Source organism: Ahaetulla prasina, chromosome 6 (assembly GCF_028640845.1).
Source record: "Ahaetulla prasina isolate Xishuangbanna chromosome 6, ASM2864084v1, whole genome shotgun sequence".
Classification (NCBI taxonomy): Eukaryota; Metazoa; Chordata; class Lepidosauria; order Squamata; family Colubridae; genus Ahaetulla; species Ahaetulla prasina.
Genome location: NC_080544.1, coordinates 61,081,886 through 61,096,541, shown reverse-complemented (window position 1 = coordinate 61,096,541; position 14,656 = coordinate 61,081,886). Strand labels below are relative to the sequence as shown.

Below are 14,656 nucleotides of genomic sequence, written 5' to 3'. Positions count from 1 at the left end.
GCATATTGGGATCACTATGGTACTTTGATTTTTTAAATGTATATCCTCTCTTTCCATACAATATAAAGCTAAACAATATATTTCAATCATGCAATAGTATACATAGTAAAAACAGAGAATAAAATAGTAATTAATTTTAAAAAAAGATCAATTTACATCTATTTATTTCAAAGGTAATGAACAGTAATGCCTGCACCATTACTACTTCCATAAGGAAATAAGTATACTGTAGTACCTTTTTCAAGCCAAAGATGGCACTTGGTTTTTGAATAGTATGTTTGGTGGCTGTACAGCGTCAACTTTTTTAAAAAAGACTGGAGAGCCACCTGTCTGAAATGGTATAAGGTCTCCTGCTTGAGCAGGCGATTCGACTAGAAGACCCATAAAGTCCCTTTCAGCTCTGACTTTAAATGACATGTGTGAGAGTATTTTAAATGAAATGTCCAGGTCTGACCTCAAGGAATTGTGCAAAGTTCAAGCATGCAGAGCTATTCTTGAAATGGTATTGTGTAATGAATAGTGCATGACAGAAGATTGGATTGATGACATTTTATAGATTTTATTTTGGGTAATTAAGGTTACAGGAATTTACTAGACAACTAGTGACCTTTTAGGTCATTGTTTCAGAGCTATTTCCTTAACCAATTCCTCAATGCCTATAAAACGGCAGAACTTCTGATATGCTTAAAAAGTTCTCAAAAATTTAGAGAGATATTCAGAGATAGATCATGGTCATGTTGAACTGTATAGCATAGTTCAACATCAGCAAAATAAATGTTTTCTAACATTTTTTTATTCTATCATAGACTGTTTTATGATAATTCTTACGTCATAAAATTTGCCAAATTTCAACTTCATGGGAAACTTGGGTTCAGGTCTTCAGAATTTGGGGTGCATTTTGTAAGTTAGCCCATTTAAGATACCTTGGTTTAAATATTGTTGCCCTATGATACACTGTTTCACCCAGTTAAAGGTTATAGGAATGTGGATTTTTGTAGTATGTGTGCCTTTGTCATCAAGTCCAGCTGGCCTTTCAAAAAATACTTAAGACTGGGTTGTTCTCCCACTTGTGTGCATCAGGAAGTTAGTTGACCCCATGAGGTATTGATAGTTTATTGTTGATAGATTATTCTTGGTTGCCATTCTTTCTCTGCACTATTTTTAAAAATTGTTCCTTATTGATATACTGCCCAATGTCATTCACTAGAAAAGCAGTGTGGATGGCGATTTAAATTAAAAACAATAAAAACTAAATTGACCAAACTGAAGAAACTAAAGACAAATTAATGATCTGGAAATTCCTTTTATTCATGGAATGCATGCTGTAAAACAGGGGTGTCAAACTCATGACCCGTGACCCGATGCATCACACGCTGGCCATGCCCACCCCCATTTTAGTGAAGGGGGAAAAAATGATATGTCACGTGACAATGTGTTGTCGCGAATTTGACACCCCTGCTCTAAAAACTGAGAAAGGGCATCATGCTGTATAAGTGGCAGTTCAATTTGACGTTTTGATTTTTGTCCTCAAAGATACTTGCAATCTGGTTCCAAAGGCCACACAACACACACACACTCCTGTCACTTGATCACATTATTTTGGGCTCTTGGCAACTGCAATCACATGACTGCAATTTATAATGTTTTGCTGAAAACCAACTTTTATTTCCAGTTTTGACAAAAACACCCCATAGTGAACTTTGGGTTTGCTTAATGATATTCACTTAACAATCATGGATTCACTTAATGAGCATGATGATTTGCTTGACTGCTGCAAGAAAAGCAGTAAAATAGGGTTGGTCACATGATGTCATGACTTATAACCTTAATGGGCAGGCTCCATTATGTTCATAGGTCAGGAACTATGTGAATAGTTGTGATGAAGAGGGAAGTCAGACTTGATTGGACAAAGATTGGAGAATTGTTTGGGATGCTCTCCTGCTTTGGCCAGACCTTGAAGCCCTATGATTCTATGCTATATAAATTATTTTTCTTTGGAGAATTGTAGACTTTAATAAAATTACTACTTTAAAAATAGTTTGTATAACCACTGTTCTTCCTCTCCAGTCTTACTTTCTTCCTTTTGTCAGATTTATTTAAATGCTTTGTCTATAAGTGAATAGCAAATACTTCAAGTAGACAAGAAATATACAAATATATCTTGTTTTTGCTTGGAGAAAAATGGGATTTGAATAAAAATGGAATGAGATGAAATGGAAATATACTGAGGATACCATGCAAGAAGGAATATTTTGGCCAGAATTCTAATAAAGGTTACTAAAAGATGCAGAGTGTTTTGTTTTTATTTAATAACCAATTACCTCGATACCTACTTTGTCCTTGCTGCTACTGGGAATTAATTCTAATAAGTATTCTAGCTACATCAGCAAAATCTCAAGACACAGTGGTTTGCAGACCCTGGTACAATTTTTACCCTTTTCCATTTTAATGATAACATATACTACGATAGTTTCTAGTACAGAATAGCCTTTATTGTCATTGTACATCATGTGTATAATGAAATTGGTTACTCTACATTTGTTTTTCCTTTATATTAAAATGCAGTCACAGTTAAAATGAATAAGTCTTTCAGATAAAGTAATTCCATAAGCAGCCAATATTATCCACAAATGACATCTTTGTGAACAATAGATTGACATAGTAAATATGGGGTTTCTTGATCTGATTCAAATAAGCTGTTATGAGATATGCATTTTTTTTCTTATTTTGTGCTTATACGTTGGTCTACAACAGAAACAGCTTTAAAATTGCAGCTACTGCCAGAAATTTGGCTCCTGAGCAAAGTAGAAGCAGTAATGTCATTTTCCCAATCACCACTAAGAGAAGAAATAAGTTGAAGTCAGGAAATCCAGAGTGGATCAGAAGTGGATTTCCAAATATGGCACATAAGTTGATGGGTAGCCTACCTCTCTTTAGGTCTTCTTCCTTCCTTTCTCCTTGCTCTTTTGAGGAGCAAACTATTGTGATTCCCCTTCACACTTTTCATTCTGGGCTTTGGGAAAATGAAATCATTTTGGGAACAAGTCCCCCTCCTTTCCAAAAGAAAGGAAAAAGACTGAACACAGAGGAAACTTGCTGCACCATTCCAAGCCGCTTTCCCCCAAATTAGGCCCATGGAGTATCTAAGAATAGATCAGAGTGAAGAAACACAATACAGATTTAAGACTTAAATCTTTCTGTGGGATTAGGCCAAATAGACAAATTGTGCCTATAAGGTGAGAGTTAGAAAGACACAATTTTGAGTCACCATTGAAGCTGTGGAGGCAGAAGGACTGGGCTACAACAACTTTGGCTAAAGTACCTGCAAATAAATGTGACTTCTTTGGAAGGTTTCCCTCTGAAATATAGTCTGTCTGCAAGCCTTCTAAAGCTGTTGGTCTACAGTGTCCAGAATCTTGGAATACAGAATATTTCTCAGCTGCCTCCATAAAAAAAGATTTAGAAATGGGAGCAAGCAGACTGGAAATAAATGTGACTTCTTTGGAAGGTTTCCCTCTGAAATATAGTCTGTCTGCAAGCCTTCTAAAGCTGTTGGTCTACAGTGTCCAGAATCTTGGAATACCGAGCACAGTGGCCAAGGCAATTCAACCACATTTGAATGGCCACATTTAAAAAGTTAATTATTAGCATTAGGTACCTTTTGCACCTGTGTATGAAAAGTCTTCAGTGTTGTGATCCTTGAGCTAATGAAATAGTCCTTGTGCGGGACTTGAACTGATGAGTTTGAGACCCTGGTTTGGAGAAACAAATGAAAAATAACAGCTGCAGTCGCCCATAGTCTCTTCATTTTTGTATTGTTCAGTCTCTCTATTTCCCTCCCCCATTTTCCAAGACTCTTTGCAAGCTGGTAGAGGAGACTAGCATGTACTTCTGCTCAAAGATGATATCAGGGACTTTGAACGAGGACAGAGTGAGAAAGCAATTAAAATGCAACTAGAAAACTCTACATTCAAATTTAATTCTTACCATCTCTTAGGTTCAAACTTTAAAACCAGATTATCAGAATATTTTAAGTTTGACACAGTGAGAAGCAGCTTAGCACTTAAGAATATTTCTTACGGCATTTATGAGTCTCATAACATTTAGCCATTTCCTGATGTCCTGTTGGAGCATACATTTCTATTTTACAAAGAATATACCTAAAACAATGTAAACAATGAATCAAGAGAAATGGTAAAAAGAGAATAGGGATAGAAGCGTGAAAAGGTATAGAGAAAAAGAAAAGAAAACAAATATATATAAATAATGTCTTTTTTCAAGGATATAAAGAACACATTCAACTCTTAGTTTAAGACTATAATAAAATGTCTATTTTACACAAAAAAGAAAAGAGGAAATTAAAAAAACCTTTTTTTTTAAATTTAAGAATTATATATCAAAAATGTATTTTTCCCATCTCCTGCAAAATGTCCACTGAGAGCTTCTAATTATAGATGATTTTTTTCAGTGACTTCTCTCACAAGGGCCAGTAACTTGGCCTTCATTGCCAATTCTGTCACCTTTATTAACTATTCCTTTATTGTAGATATCCTAGGATCTTTCCAAGTTTATTGTTATCATATATAACAATAAATCACCAATGATATGTGATTTTTTTCACTGGTTTGCCTATAGACCAGTGGTGAAATGTAAAATTTGTTACTACCGGTTCTGTGGGTGTGGCTTGGTGGTGGGGGTAATGTGACTGGGTGGGCGTGGCCAACTTTTTTTTTTTTTACTTTTAAAAGTATTTTTTCCTACAACCTCTTCTGCTTTTAAAAGGCTTCTCTGATGATCCCAGCTGAGTTTTCTATCGTCAGAGGCTTTTCTTATCTTTTAAAAGCATTTTTTCGGCTGAAGAAAAAATGCTTTTAAAAGGCTCCTCTGACGATCCCAGCTGAGCCGCATGATCATCAGAGGCTTTTTTTTTTTTTTTACTTTTAAAAGCATTTTTTCAGCCGAAGAAAAAAATGCTTTTAAAAGTAAAAAAAAACCAGGGATTTTTGCTACCGGTTCTCCGAACCACCCGCCGCCATGGCTACCGAATTGGGCGATCCAATCCGAACCAGGAGCATTTCACCCATGCTATAGACCCTAACAAAAAAAGCTTCTAGTCTAAATTGTACATTAATGTTCAATTTTTTTGAATTACATAACTTATTTCTATCCAATATTGTTTAGCTCTTTCATAAATCCACCAGAGGTAACAAAAGATTCCTATTTGAGTTTTGACATTTCCAGCAACTATTTGGGTATACATTTTAGCCATTATATCTGGGGATAAATACCATCTATACATAATTTTATAGAAATTCTTTTTGAAATCAAAGCATAAGGTAATTATCAGTTTCTTTATCTACATATTTTCCCATTGATCAATTGGTATTTTAGATTGAATTGCTTTTGCCTAGCTTATCATACAACTTTTAAATAATTCATCTTCTGTTTCTGATTTTAACAAAAATTTATATATTTTAGTGATAAGGTGGCCATAATTTGTACACTGTTCCATTTCAAAGATAGTTTTATCATGTTTGAAATTGTACAGTTTCTTCCCAACTTTAAAATCTCCCTCTGAGTTGCAAATATGAAAACCATTGACATTTGCAACCTTTTAGTGCCAAGTATTCTCTGGATTTTAATTTAGTATCATCTGTGGAGTATTCCAATACATCTACACCTATGGTGGGATTCAAAATTTTTTACTACTGGTTCTGTGGGCGTAGCTTTGTGGGCATGGCAGAGGAAAGATACTGTAAAATCTCCATTCCCTCCCCACTGCATGGAAAAGTTACTGCAAAATCCCCATTTCTTCCCAATTAGTTGGGACTCGGGAGGCAGAGATTAGATGGGGACAGGGCCAGTCAGTGGTGGTATTTACTAGTTCTCCGAACTACTCAAAATTTCCACTACTGGTTCTCAGTACTGGTCAGAACCTCTGATCTACACACCTTAACTATTTTTTGTCTGACCCTTTTCTATAACATGTTTTGGGGAAGGAAAGCCATAAAGGTATTTTGGGGCATAGTCTCATATTTATTCAAAGTTCTCAAAATGGCTCACTTAATAAAGTTGATTTCTAAAATCAACATTAAGCTTTAACCTTATGCCTCTATATGCATGCCAGGCCAGGGCAGTTTCTAGTCTTAAAGGATAACTCCAGAAGAATTCTGCCAGAGTTCCCTTGGCCTTTTAGATCTATTTTCCCTCCATTCTGAGGCTTATTGCTTATTACCCGAAGCCCTCTCTTTGACAAAAGGACAGAGATGTGATTCGTGGAAGTTCTGGTGATAGCCTGCTATTTTATTGTTTGGTGGAGAGTGTTATTTGTTATGCTTAGTCTCTTATGGGTAGTTGCATTTCACTGTAAGTTACTATTCCTATCACAGTCTCAGCAGATATGCAAGAAAATGGTCAATTGAATTTAGGCATAGTGGTTTTTGCTGGGTAATTTTTTCATTGCCAATAAAACTGACAACAGAATTAAATGAGCCTGCTTGCGAAGCGGGCACCATATTCTCCTGCAGCAGGATTATTGACAAACTATTCAAAAATAATCTTGCAGTGTATCAACTTTTATTCATTTCTTTGTTTCTGTGCATTGTTTGGGAAATGGAGTGCAGTATGGGCATTAGGCAGCAAATTCTATTTGGCAATATTCTGTTGAAGTCTATGGCAAGAGTAGGGAAATCTGGATATGTTTGTATCCAGACATATATTCCTTTTATCAATAACTGCTGCTTGGCAGAGAATGGCATGGTAGAAAACTGAAAGATGCTTAAATGGGCAAAGGTGTCTGTTTGTCAGGTCAGGCATGTACTTCTTGTCAGCCAATAAGAACCTATGGACCTTTATAATGACAGGAGAAGCTGACATTTAGCAGCCCTTTTATAATTAAAGTACACTTGTTTCTAAATTATAAAAAAACCTCTTTCTTTCTATGTGATCCAGCATACTGGAATAGAAGCAGACATTTATATTCACTTCAGTAGGCTTTAAGATTTACCTGACTTAATCTGAAAAGTCTCATTTTCTCTTGTATTTATCTCTTAGGAAAGCAGATATGAAATTCTATCATTCTGAGATGAAGTGGTGCTATTACTGTATGTTGCTTTTCATGGGATTGATTCAGGGATGAAATGCTCCCAGTTTGGACTGGATCGCCCAATCCGGGAGCGATAGCAAAAATCCCCCCCCCCCGCCCAGGCTGAGCCGCATGATCATCAGAGGTTTTTTCTTCGCCCGAAAAAATGCTTTTAAAAATAAAAAAAAAAGCTCTGAAAATCACGCGGCTCAGCTGGGATCATCAGAACCCTTTAAAAGCATGTTTTCTACAAACTCTTCGGCTGAAGAGGTTGTAGAAAAAATGCTTTTAAAAGGTTCTGGAGATCAGGCAATTCAGCTGGGATCGTTAGAACCCTTTAAAAGGTTTTTTCCTCTTTGGCCGACGAGTTGTAGAAAAAATGCTTTTAAAAGTAAAAAAAAAAAAGTTGCCTACGCCCACCCAGTCACATTATTGCCCCCACCAAGCCACGCCCACAGAACCAGTAGTAACAAAGTTTACATTTCACCCCTGGATTGATTGATTGCATATATGTTCTCAACTTGATGCCAACTCTTAGTGTCCATTCTCCATGATAATCTGTCCTTAACTTGGACCTTCAGCTGTTCCATTGCTATACACATTGCCATTGTAATGGAGTCCATCCATCTTGCTGCTTGGCCATCTTTTTTCTTTCTTCCTTTCCCAGGATCGGCATCTTTGTCAGAGGGCTAGATATTTGCAAGCTATGTTTGAATCAGGGTACTGATAGGTTGTTATTTTGCAAAATAATTACTTCTGCAATTTTAGAGGTAGGGTTAATTATATATTTATACATCCATTTTTTTTTTTGACATTTCAAAACAATATGCAATTAACACAAACAAAACAGAAAATAGGTTAAAACTAAGTAAAAGAATAATTTTAAAAGTGTAATTATAAACAATTCTGTCGGCACTGAAAGATTGCAGCATAGATGCCAAGAAACTATTGCTAAAATGGTCTTTCTCCTGCACTTGAGCTTTTCTTTCATAATATCTCTGATAAAAGGTTCATCTGGAGAATACCTTTGTGAAATTATGCACTTGGAGAACATAAATAAGGCAGAATAGTTGTAGGAATATCTCCACATACCTTTGAAAGACAATATAAAAGAACATTTTAGAAAGGTTTCATCTTCTGATCTGTCTTTCCTAACTTTTCTTGTTTCATTATGTTGGATGCTTCATAAGATTTCAGGCTTTTAATTTGCTCAACTGAATTTGAGAGTCCCTAACCTGTCAATTTAGTCTTCAATAGACTTACTAATGAGGATGGGGGCATTTTTAATGCCATGGACCACAAATCAAATTGGAAATGGAAACCATAATGCATCTTTTACACATACTGTATATCTAATTGAATTAATTACTTCAATTAATATAATTTTAATCATTTGCTCTCTTTGTTTCAGCAGATTTGAGACTTTATAATCTTGGAATTGAGTTCCCAGTAGAGAACTGTATGATGTTGAGGTTATGTATTTCAGATATAATAGTACTCAGCATGTTGATGTTTCATTTCCATTGTGTTTTTGGGATGCAGGTTTTGGAAGTGGTGCGCTCCAACTATGATACACTTACCTTAAAATTACAGGATGGGCTTGACCAATATGAGCGCTACTCAGAACAACACAAAGAAGCCTCTTTCTTTAAAGAGCTGGTGAGTTTTAAGTCTCATAAAAGGGTCATATAATTGGCTTATGATCCAGCTTACAGTTGCAGCAATAATGCAGCAAAAACTGGCTCTATATTCACAAAATGTATGAATTATATCACGGTAGAAGCCTGATCATTATTTCCATTGGATGGTGGACAAGTATACTTAACTACATGTTTTATCTTTGCTTGTTTTGGGATTCCTTGAATTCTTGAAGAAAGCTGGAGATAGGTCTTAGAGAGTTTTTTTTTTACATTTTTTATATGCACATGAATACTTTACTCCAAAGACAGAGATATCCCATGCTTACTAGTTCAGCATTTTACAACAGATCTATTGAGGAAGCAGAAATAAAAATGTTTTCTCCCCAAGCAGACTTTATGCTGTAATTTGAAATACTCTGTTAGGATATCCTATTCTCACTAGTTGTACATACCAAAAGCTGACTGCTTATTGAACATGTGCAAGCAGCCTTGATACATTTTGACAAGATGCTTTGCACTATGGAAGTGAGGCCATTTACCTCACTGAGATGAAGTGGCAACAGGAATTACCTGGGCACGATGCCTTTATACCTTCTGGCATTTGCAAACGTCACTTTAGTCAGGAGGAATTGTGCTACTTTGGGAAGCAGCTTCAAGGGGATACTTCACCAAACCTTCATTGATAGGTGCAGCTTAGTTTCTTATTCCCCCACCGCTTCAAAGTTTTTTCCTCACTCAAACTTATTCCTATGCTTTATTGGGCATTCTTTGCCAGGCTATCCCTATATTCCTCATTGCAAATATAGGACAATGGCTGCTAGCAACCATTAATGCTTTTCATCTGTAAAATACAGGTATCATGAGAGTGACCTTTTCCTAAATTGCATGGAAACAACCATGCTTGTTCCCATCTGTGTAGAAGGAGCACTGTTACCCTCAAATGCTGTATTTGAGGATAGGAGGGAGCAAATACGCTGCCTCTGTTCTCTCTTTTTTTCCCCCTGGGCCACTGTCACTATTTTATTCATTAGGTGAAGAGCTTTATCTTTGTTTTGATTAAAATGAGGACATTGTTTTCCCTAATTCGTGGAAATTGTTCTTTGAAGAAACTATCCTGATAAACACTAATAGTTCAATTCCTTATCACTGAGAATAATTCATGTCACTTCCAACAAAAGTCTTTCTCTCTCTCGTTCTCAATATGTGGCATGCCCAAATGAGGGACCGGGAAGCCTTTTTCATTATTTTTCAGTTGGTGATTAAACATCAACCAGTTTAATTTATTTATAGAGGACTATTTATCTCTATTTCCCTAGAGACTAATTTAGCCTCATCCAAGCCAACCCTTTACTGAAAGCTACAACCGCATTTCCTGAGTTCACTTTCAAAGTAGAAGAAAGGAATCAAGCTGATCTGGTGTAACCTCTGCTGACAAAACACTTTACTTCTCTTTTTACCATCACAATGTTTTTTCTTTTAGGTTCACAAATACCAAGCACCTTCTCTAGAATATATATTTTCATAAGATTTTGTCACATAGGTTGTTAACTAAGATCAAAGCATGTGGATCTCTCTTCTACTGTTTACCTTTTGTACAAAGTGTACTTTTCTAATTTATTTATTTATTGTGACAATTTTATTTAAGATTTTTTTTAATTGTTCTCTCGTAAAGCACTCTGGGCTTTCCCAGGAGGAAAACCAATGTGGAAACAACATAAATAAAAAATGTGCAAAATGATAACATAATAGACAAATTCAAAAGCTACCTCCTCACTCTTCTTCCAATGTATAGATATTTGTGTCAGTCTTAGTCATCTACCAATTTCCATGATTGCAGACTTTTACAACCTGTGGGCCAGACTTGGTATATGGCTACTTCCTGAATTTACCTCTATGTGATTCTTCTCATTTCCCCAAAACTCTACTTGGCCACACGTTTCAGGGAACCCACAGTATGAAGCAGAGTTTTGGGAAATGAGCAGAATCACATGGAGGTAAATTCAGGAAATAATCATATACCAAGAATCTGGCCCACAGCTTGTAAAAGTCCTGCAATCATGGACATGGTAGATGACTAAGATTGATACAAACATCTGTACAAAACTAACTTTTTAAAATAGGCCAGACCCCGTAACTTACAAAAGTTTAAGAATTTGATCACTTAAAAAAAAAAACTGTTCTAGTTGAATTCTCTCATTTGCTTTTCTATTTTCTCTTGAAGAGTCTATTAACTTCTTGAATGAACGAACCATTGATAGACATAGTTTAGGGTTAACAAACGAAGTGGCTTATTAGAATATTCAAACTGGTTGTTTGATTGGTATGCAGTGCTTGTTCCCGCATCCCTGTCAAAAAAGAATTTTCCTTGGTCATGGAACCATAATATGCTTGCCCTTGGATAGCGTCTTTCATTCAGGGGTGTTGTGTCTTGCCCGCCCTCAGAGCAGCCGGGGCCTTCTTATCTGCTCCCGAACACGGAGGAATGTATGCCTCCCGGCCCCAGTCCTGGCTCCATGCCCAGACAAACTGCAGAAGAAGGAGCACCTCCCTGCCCCAGCCCTGACTCCATGCCCAGGCAAACGGAGCAGCTAGACCCCTCCCCCTCTTCCACAGCATGTGAGCCTGAGGAGGGTTTATTACCAACAGCTGATTGGAGTGATCCTCGCATCAGAAGATTGGATAGGCGGAGGCAACAGAAGGAAGGGAGGGGCAGGCCTTAATGAGTGCTGAGTCATGGAGCCACACCCCATGGCCTATATAAAGGATCTGCTTTCTGGCAGTCTCTGAGTCAGGCAAAAGTCGAACTTATCTTGCTGAAGTCACTTACTGGTCTCCTGCCTGCTCTGAGGACTTTGCTAGGACTTTGGGCAGAGCTGCAGAGGCAAGCCTGATTCGGATTTCCCTGACCCGGCCGTCAGCGGAGGAGTGGGACACGACAAGGGGCAAGCATGTGGAACTAGTAAATTGAAGAAAAAAATTAATATCACTGTATGGAAAGTACCTAGTGAAAAGAATGAAAACACTTTTCTCTTGTTGTAAGTATAGGAAAGGATTGATAAATTCATTGTTGCTCAGGATGGAAATGCCTTCTTGTCATGTCTGGGCTTGTAGACTAAGCCTTGACACTGGGTTATGCTTCTTTTTTCATATAGATTTTTTTATGTGACTAATACTACAGTATAATCACATAAGTTCACTTTTTGCATCTAGTAGTAATATAAACTGCATCTAACAAATATGGACTTCCATACAAAACAGCTTACTGCATTGAACACTGGTCTATTCAAGGCCTTCTTAATGCTGGTGTATTGGGCCAAAATGTATGGTGAAAGTGATATTATAGTGATTGTTCTGTCTCCTACAGGTCCGGTCCATCAGCATCAACGTACGGCGAAATCTGGCTTTCAACACTCTCAGCCAGGAAGCCCTGCTAAAAGAGTTTTCAACCATCTCCTGAAGCTGTCTTCTTGCTTCATAACTAGTCCTGGTATTACCATATCACCTCCTGCAGAATAGCTCCCGGATGTGGAACAGTCTAACTCTACTGTGTGGTTTTGTTTGTGTTTTGTTTTGTTTTTAAAGAGAAGATCAAGGGAAGGCCTGGACTTGCCCATACTCTTGAGCATAGAGAATTAACAATATAGACTGCATTGGGAGTGGGAAAGAAGGGGCAGGGTTATTTCTCTTTTTTAATTTCTTTGTGACAACTGTTGTGTAGGGATAAGAATTGTTTACTGAGTGAGCAAGAATAGAGCAGAAGAGTGTTGCTTAGAGAGTTCATACTTAATGGTTCTCTGAAGACTGCTGAAGCCTGAAGCGTGAAAGGGGCACAGGAACCAAGATCTTAATAATATGGAACAGTCTGGCTGAACACTTATTTTATGTACATTTATACTTGGATGCTTTGAATCTGCGGTTCATGTATATTGTTAGGTCCATTTTAGTTGGTGCTGAAATTAACACTATGGGCTCTGTCTTCATTCTGCACAAGTCCTCCTATTCTAGTGGTCTTGCCAGAACTCCACCTCAGGATGGTCTCGGTGCCCAACCTAAAGCTCCTGCTGTCTGGGGTTTCTTAGTTGAGGGATTACCTCTATGAGTTTATTCTTACTATTCCACTGTGCCATGCTTTAAAACCTTGGGAATGAGGATATTAAGATGTATCAGTGATTTTTCTCCCCAAAGGAGCAATAAGGGAAAACATTGTATGGTTTTACTTGCACCATTCTCATGCATCAAAAGAAGCCAGTTCCTCCTGTACCCAGAAGGTTGACTGAGCTCCTGCCCTAGAGTCCTTCTCTTTTTTCTGGCCTGTCAGCCTTGGATTCTCTACATACTGGTAGGGTAATCGAGTGGTCTCGTCAGGCTTGTCACTGTCCTTTCTATCAAAAATAACCTCTTTGAATTCCACAGCGAATGCAACTGTTTAAGTCAGTTCACACTTTATGTATTCCAATAAAGTACTTCATTGGAAATTCAGAATTAAAACAATAATTTGTCTACTTTATCATTTCTTACTTATTTTAAAGAAATATTTATTTGGGAGGGGAAATGTATTTATAGTCATTCTATACTCCTGTCCATCAAATGAAATAACTCATGCGAACTAGAGCTGCATAATTATTCTGTCAATTTTTTCTCATTATTTTGCAGGATTTATTTTTGAGCCGTTTTTAATGAAAATGATAACCAAGGCACTTAATTTTTTGCATTATATAGAAGGAATTCACGCAACCGGGCTTTGTTCGAAAATTAAAAGTTGGGTATGATTCTGGCACTGTGCACCATTTATGGATCTATTCTTAGATTTATAATCTATGGTAATGTTAGTGTTGAGCCACTATTCCTTTGGGGGATGAGGAGCAGTACAGTATTTCCTCAAATTCATATTATCTTCTTTCTTCCCAAACTACTGCCACTAGAAACAAATATGATTGGATGAACATACATAAATGCATCTTAATTTGGCCATTCATATTAACAGAATGATAACCAGAGAGATTTCAATTCAGACATGAGTGTCATTTGGGGTAAATGTTTGCTCTTTAGAACAGATTGGAGAAACCCCTATGCCCTTCTCTCACCCACTGATGAACTCATCTATTCCTAGTATTGAATTATGAGTTCAGAGATGCAAATGACATCTTCTTCTAGAAGAAAGATTACAGAAGTCGTGTTGCTGAACAGCAGCTTCAAAAGGCTATTGTTGGTACTCAGTAAAGCGTTGGAAGGAGTTATAATAGGACCCACAATAACTCCTTTCTACTGGACCTAATGGGATGGGTAGGTATGATTAGTGGCCCCTTTTCTCGCTTGAGAAACCTCAAATTTTTGTTTTAAATAGACATGTTCAAATTCGCCTTTAATTGAATTATGAGTAAAAATCGGAAATTTGAAACCTTATAGTATAAAAAAATTACCTAAAGAGGGTTTTCTCTAAATCAGTGCTAAGGATATCCCTGAAATATCCTCGCATTCTCAACAAAATCTAAACTGCCAGTATGCAGTAATGGAGGTATAATTTCACTGATCATACAGACAGTTGCCAGTTGCATAACATCTTGAAACAAAGCTTTTAAACTGCTAACATTTGGTTATTCACCTATAGTTCTAGAAATTTCTATAGCAAAATTTGAGGTCTGGGGTATACTAGTAAGCTACAAAAGTATTAATTGGAGTCCAAACTATAGTGATGACACAAAGGGGGAAAAATCCACACTGCTTCCAAGAATCAGTCTTCTATAGTTGGCATGATGATTTGCAAATCTGTGTAACTTCTTCTGTTTCTAGATTTTTAAAAACTTTTTTGTTGGATATAAAATCCATTAGGTAAGGCAGTTTTTGAGGCCAAATAAGTCTCAGCATAGTCATTAATCTACAAGCCAGGTTTCATTCCAGTTTTTATGTAGCATTACCAGGATTCATGCCTTCC

The 14,656-nt window shown here is 37.0% G+C and overlaps 1 protein-coding gene across 2 annotated transcripts in view; it reads left to right on the top strand.

Moving 5' to 3' along the window:
• ARMH3 (armadillo like helical domain containing 3) overlaps nucleotides 1–13,231 on the top strand; it is a 161,244-nt gene extending 148,013 nt beyond the window's left edge. For both annotated transcript variants that reach the window (XM_058187855.1, XM_058187854.1), the window contains 2 exons: nucleotides 8,627–8,743; nucleotides 12,089–13,231. In XM_058187855.1, the coding sequence (XP_058043838.1) occupies nucleotides 8,627–8,743; nucleotides 12,089–12,181 (210 nt within the window). In that variant the 3' untranslated portion in view covers nucleotides 12,182–13,231. The remainder of the gene's footprint in view (nucleotides 1–8,626; nucleotides 8,744–12,088) is intronic.
• The last annotated feature ends 1,425 nt before the right edge of the window (nucleotides 13,232–14,656 follow it).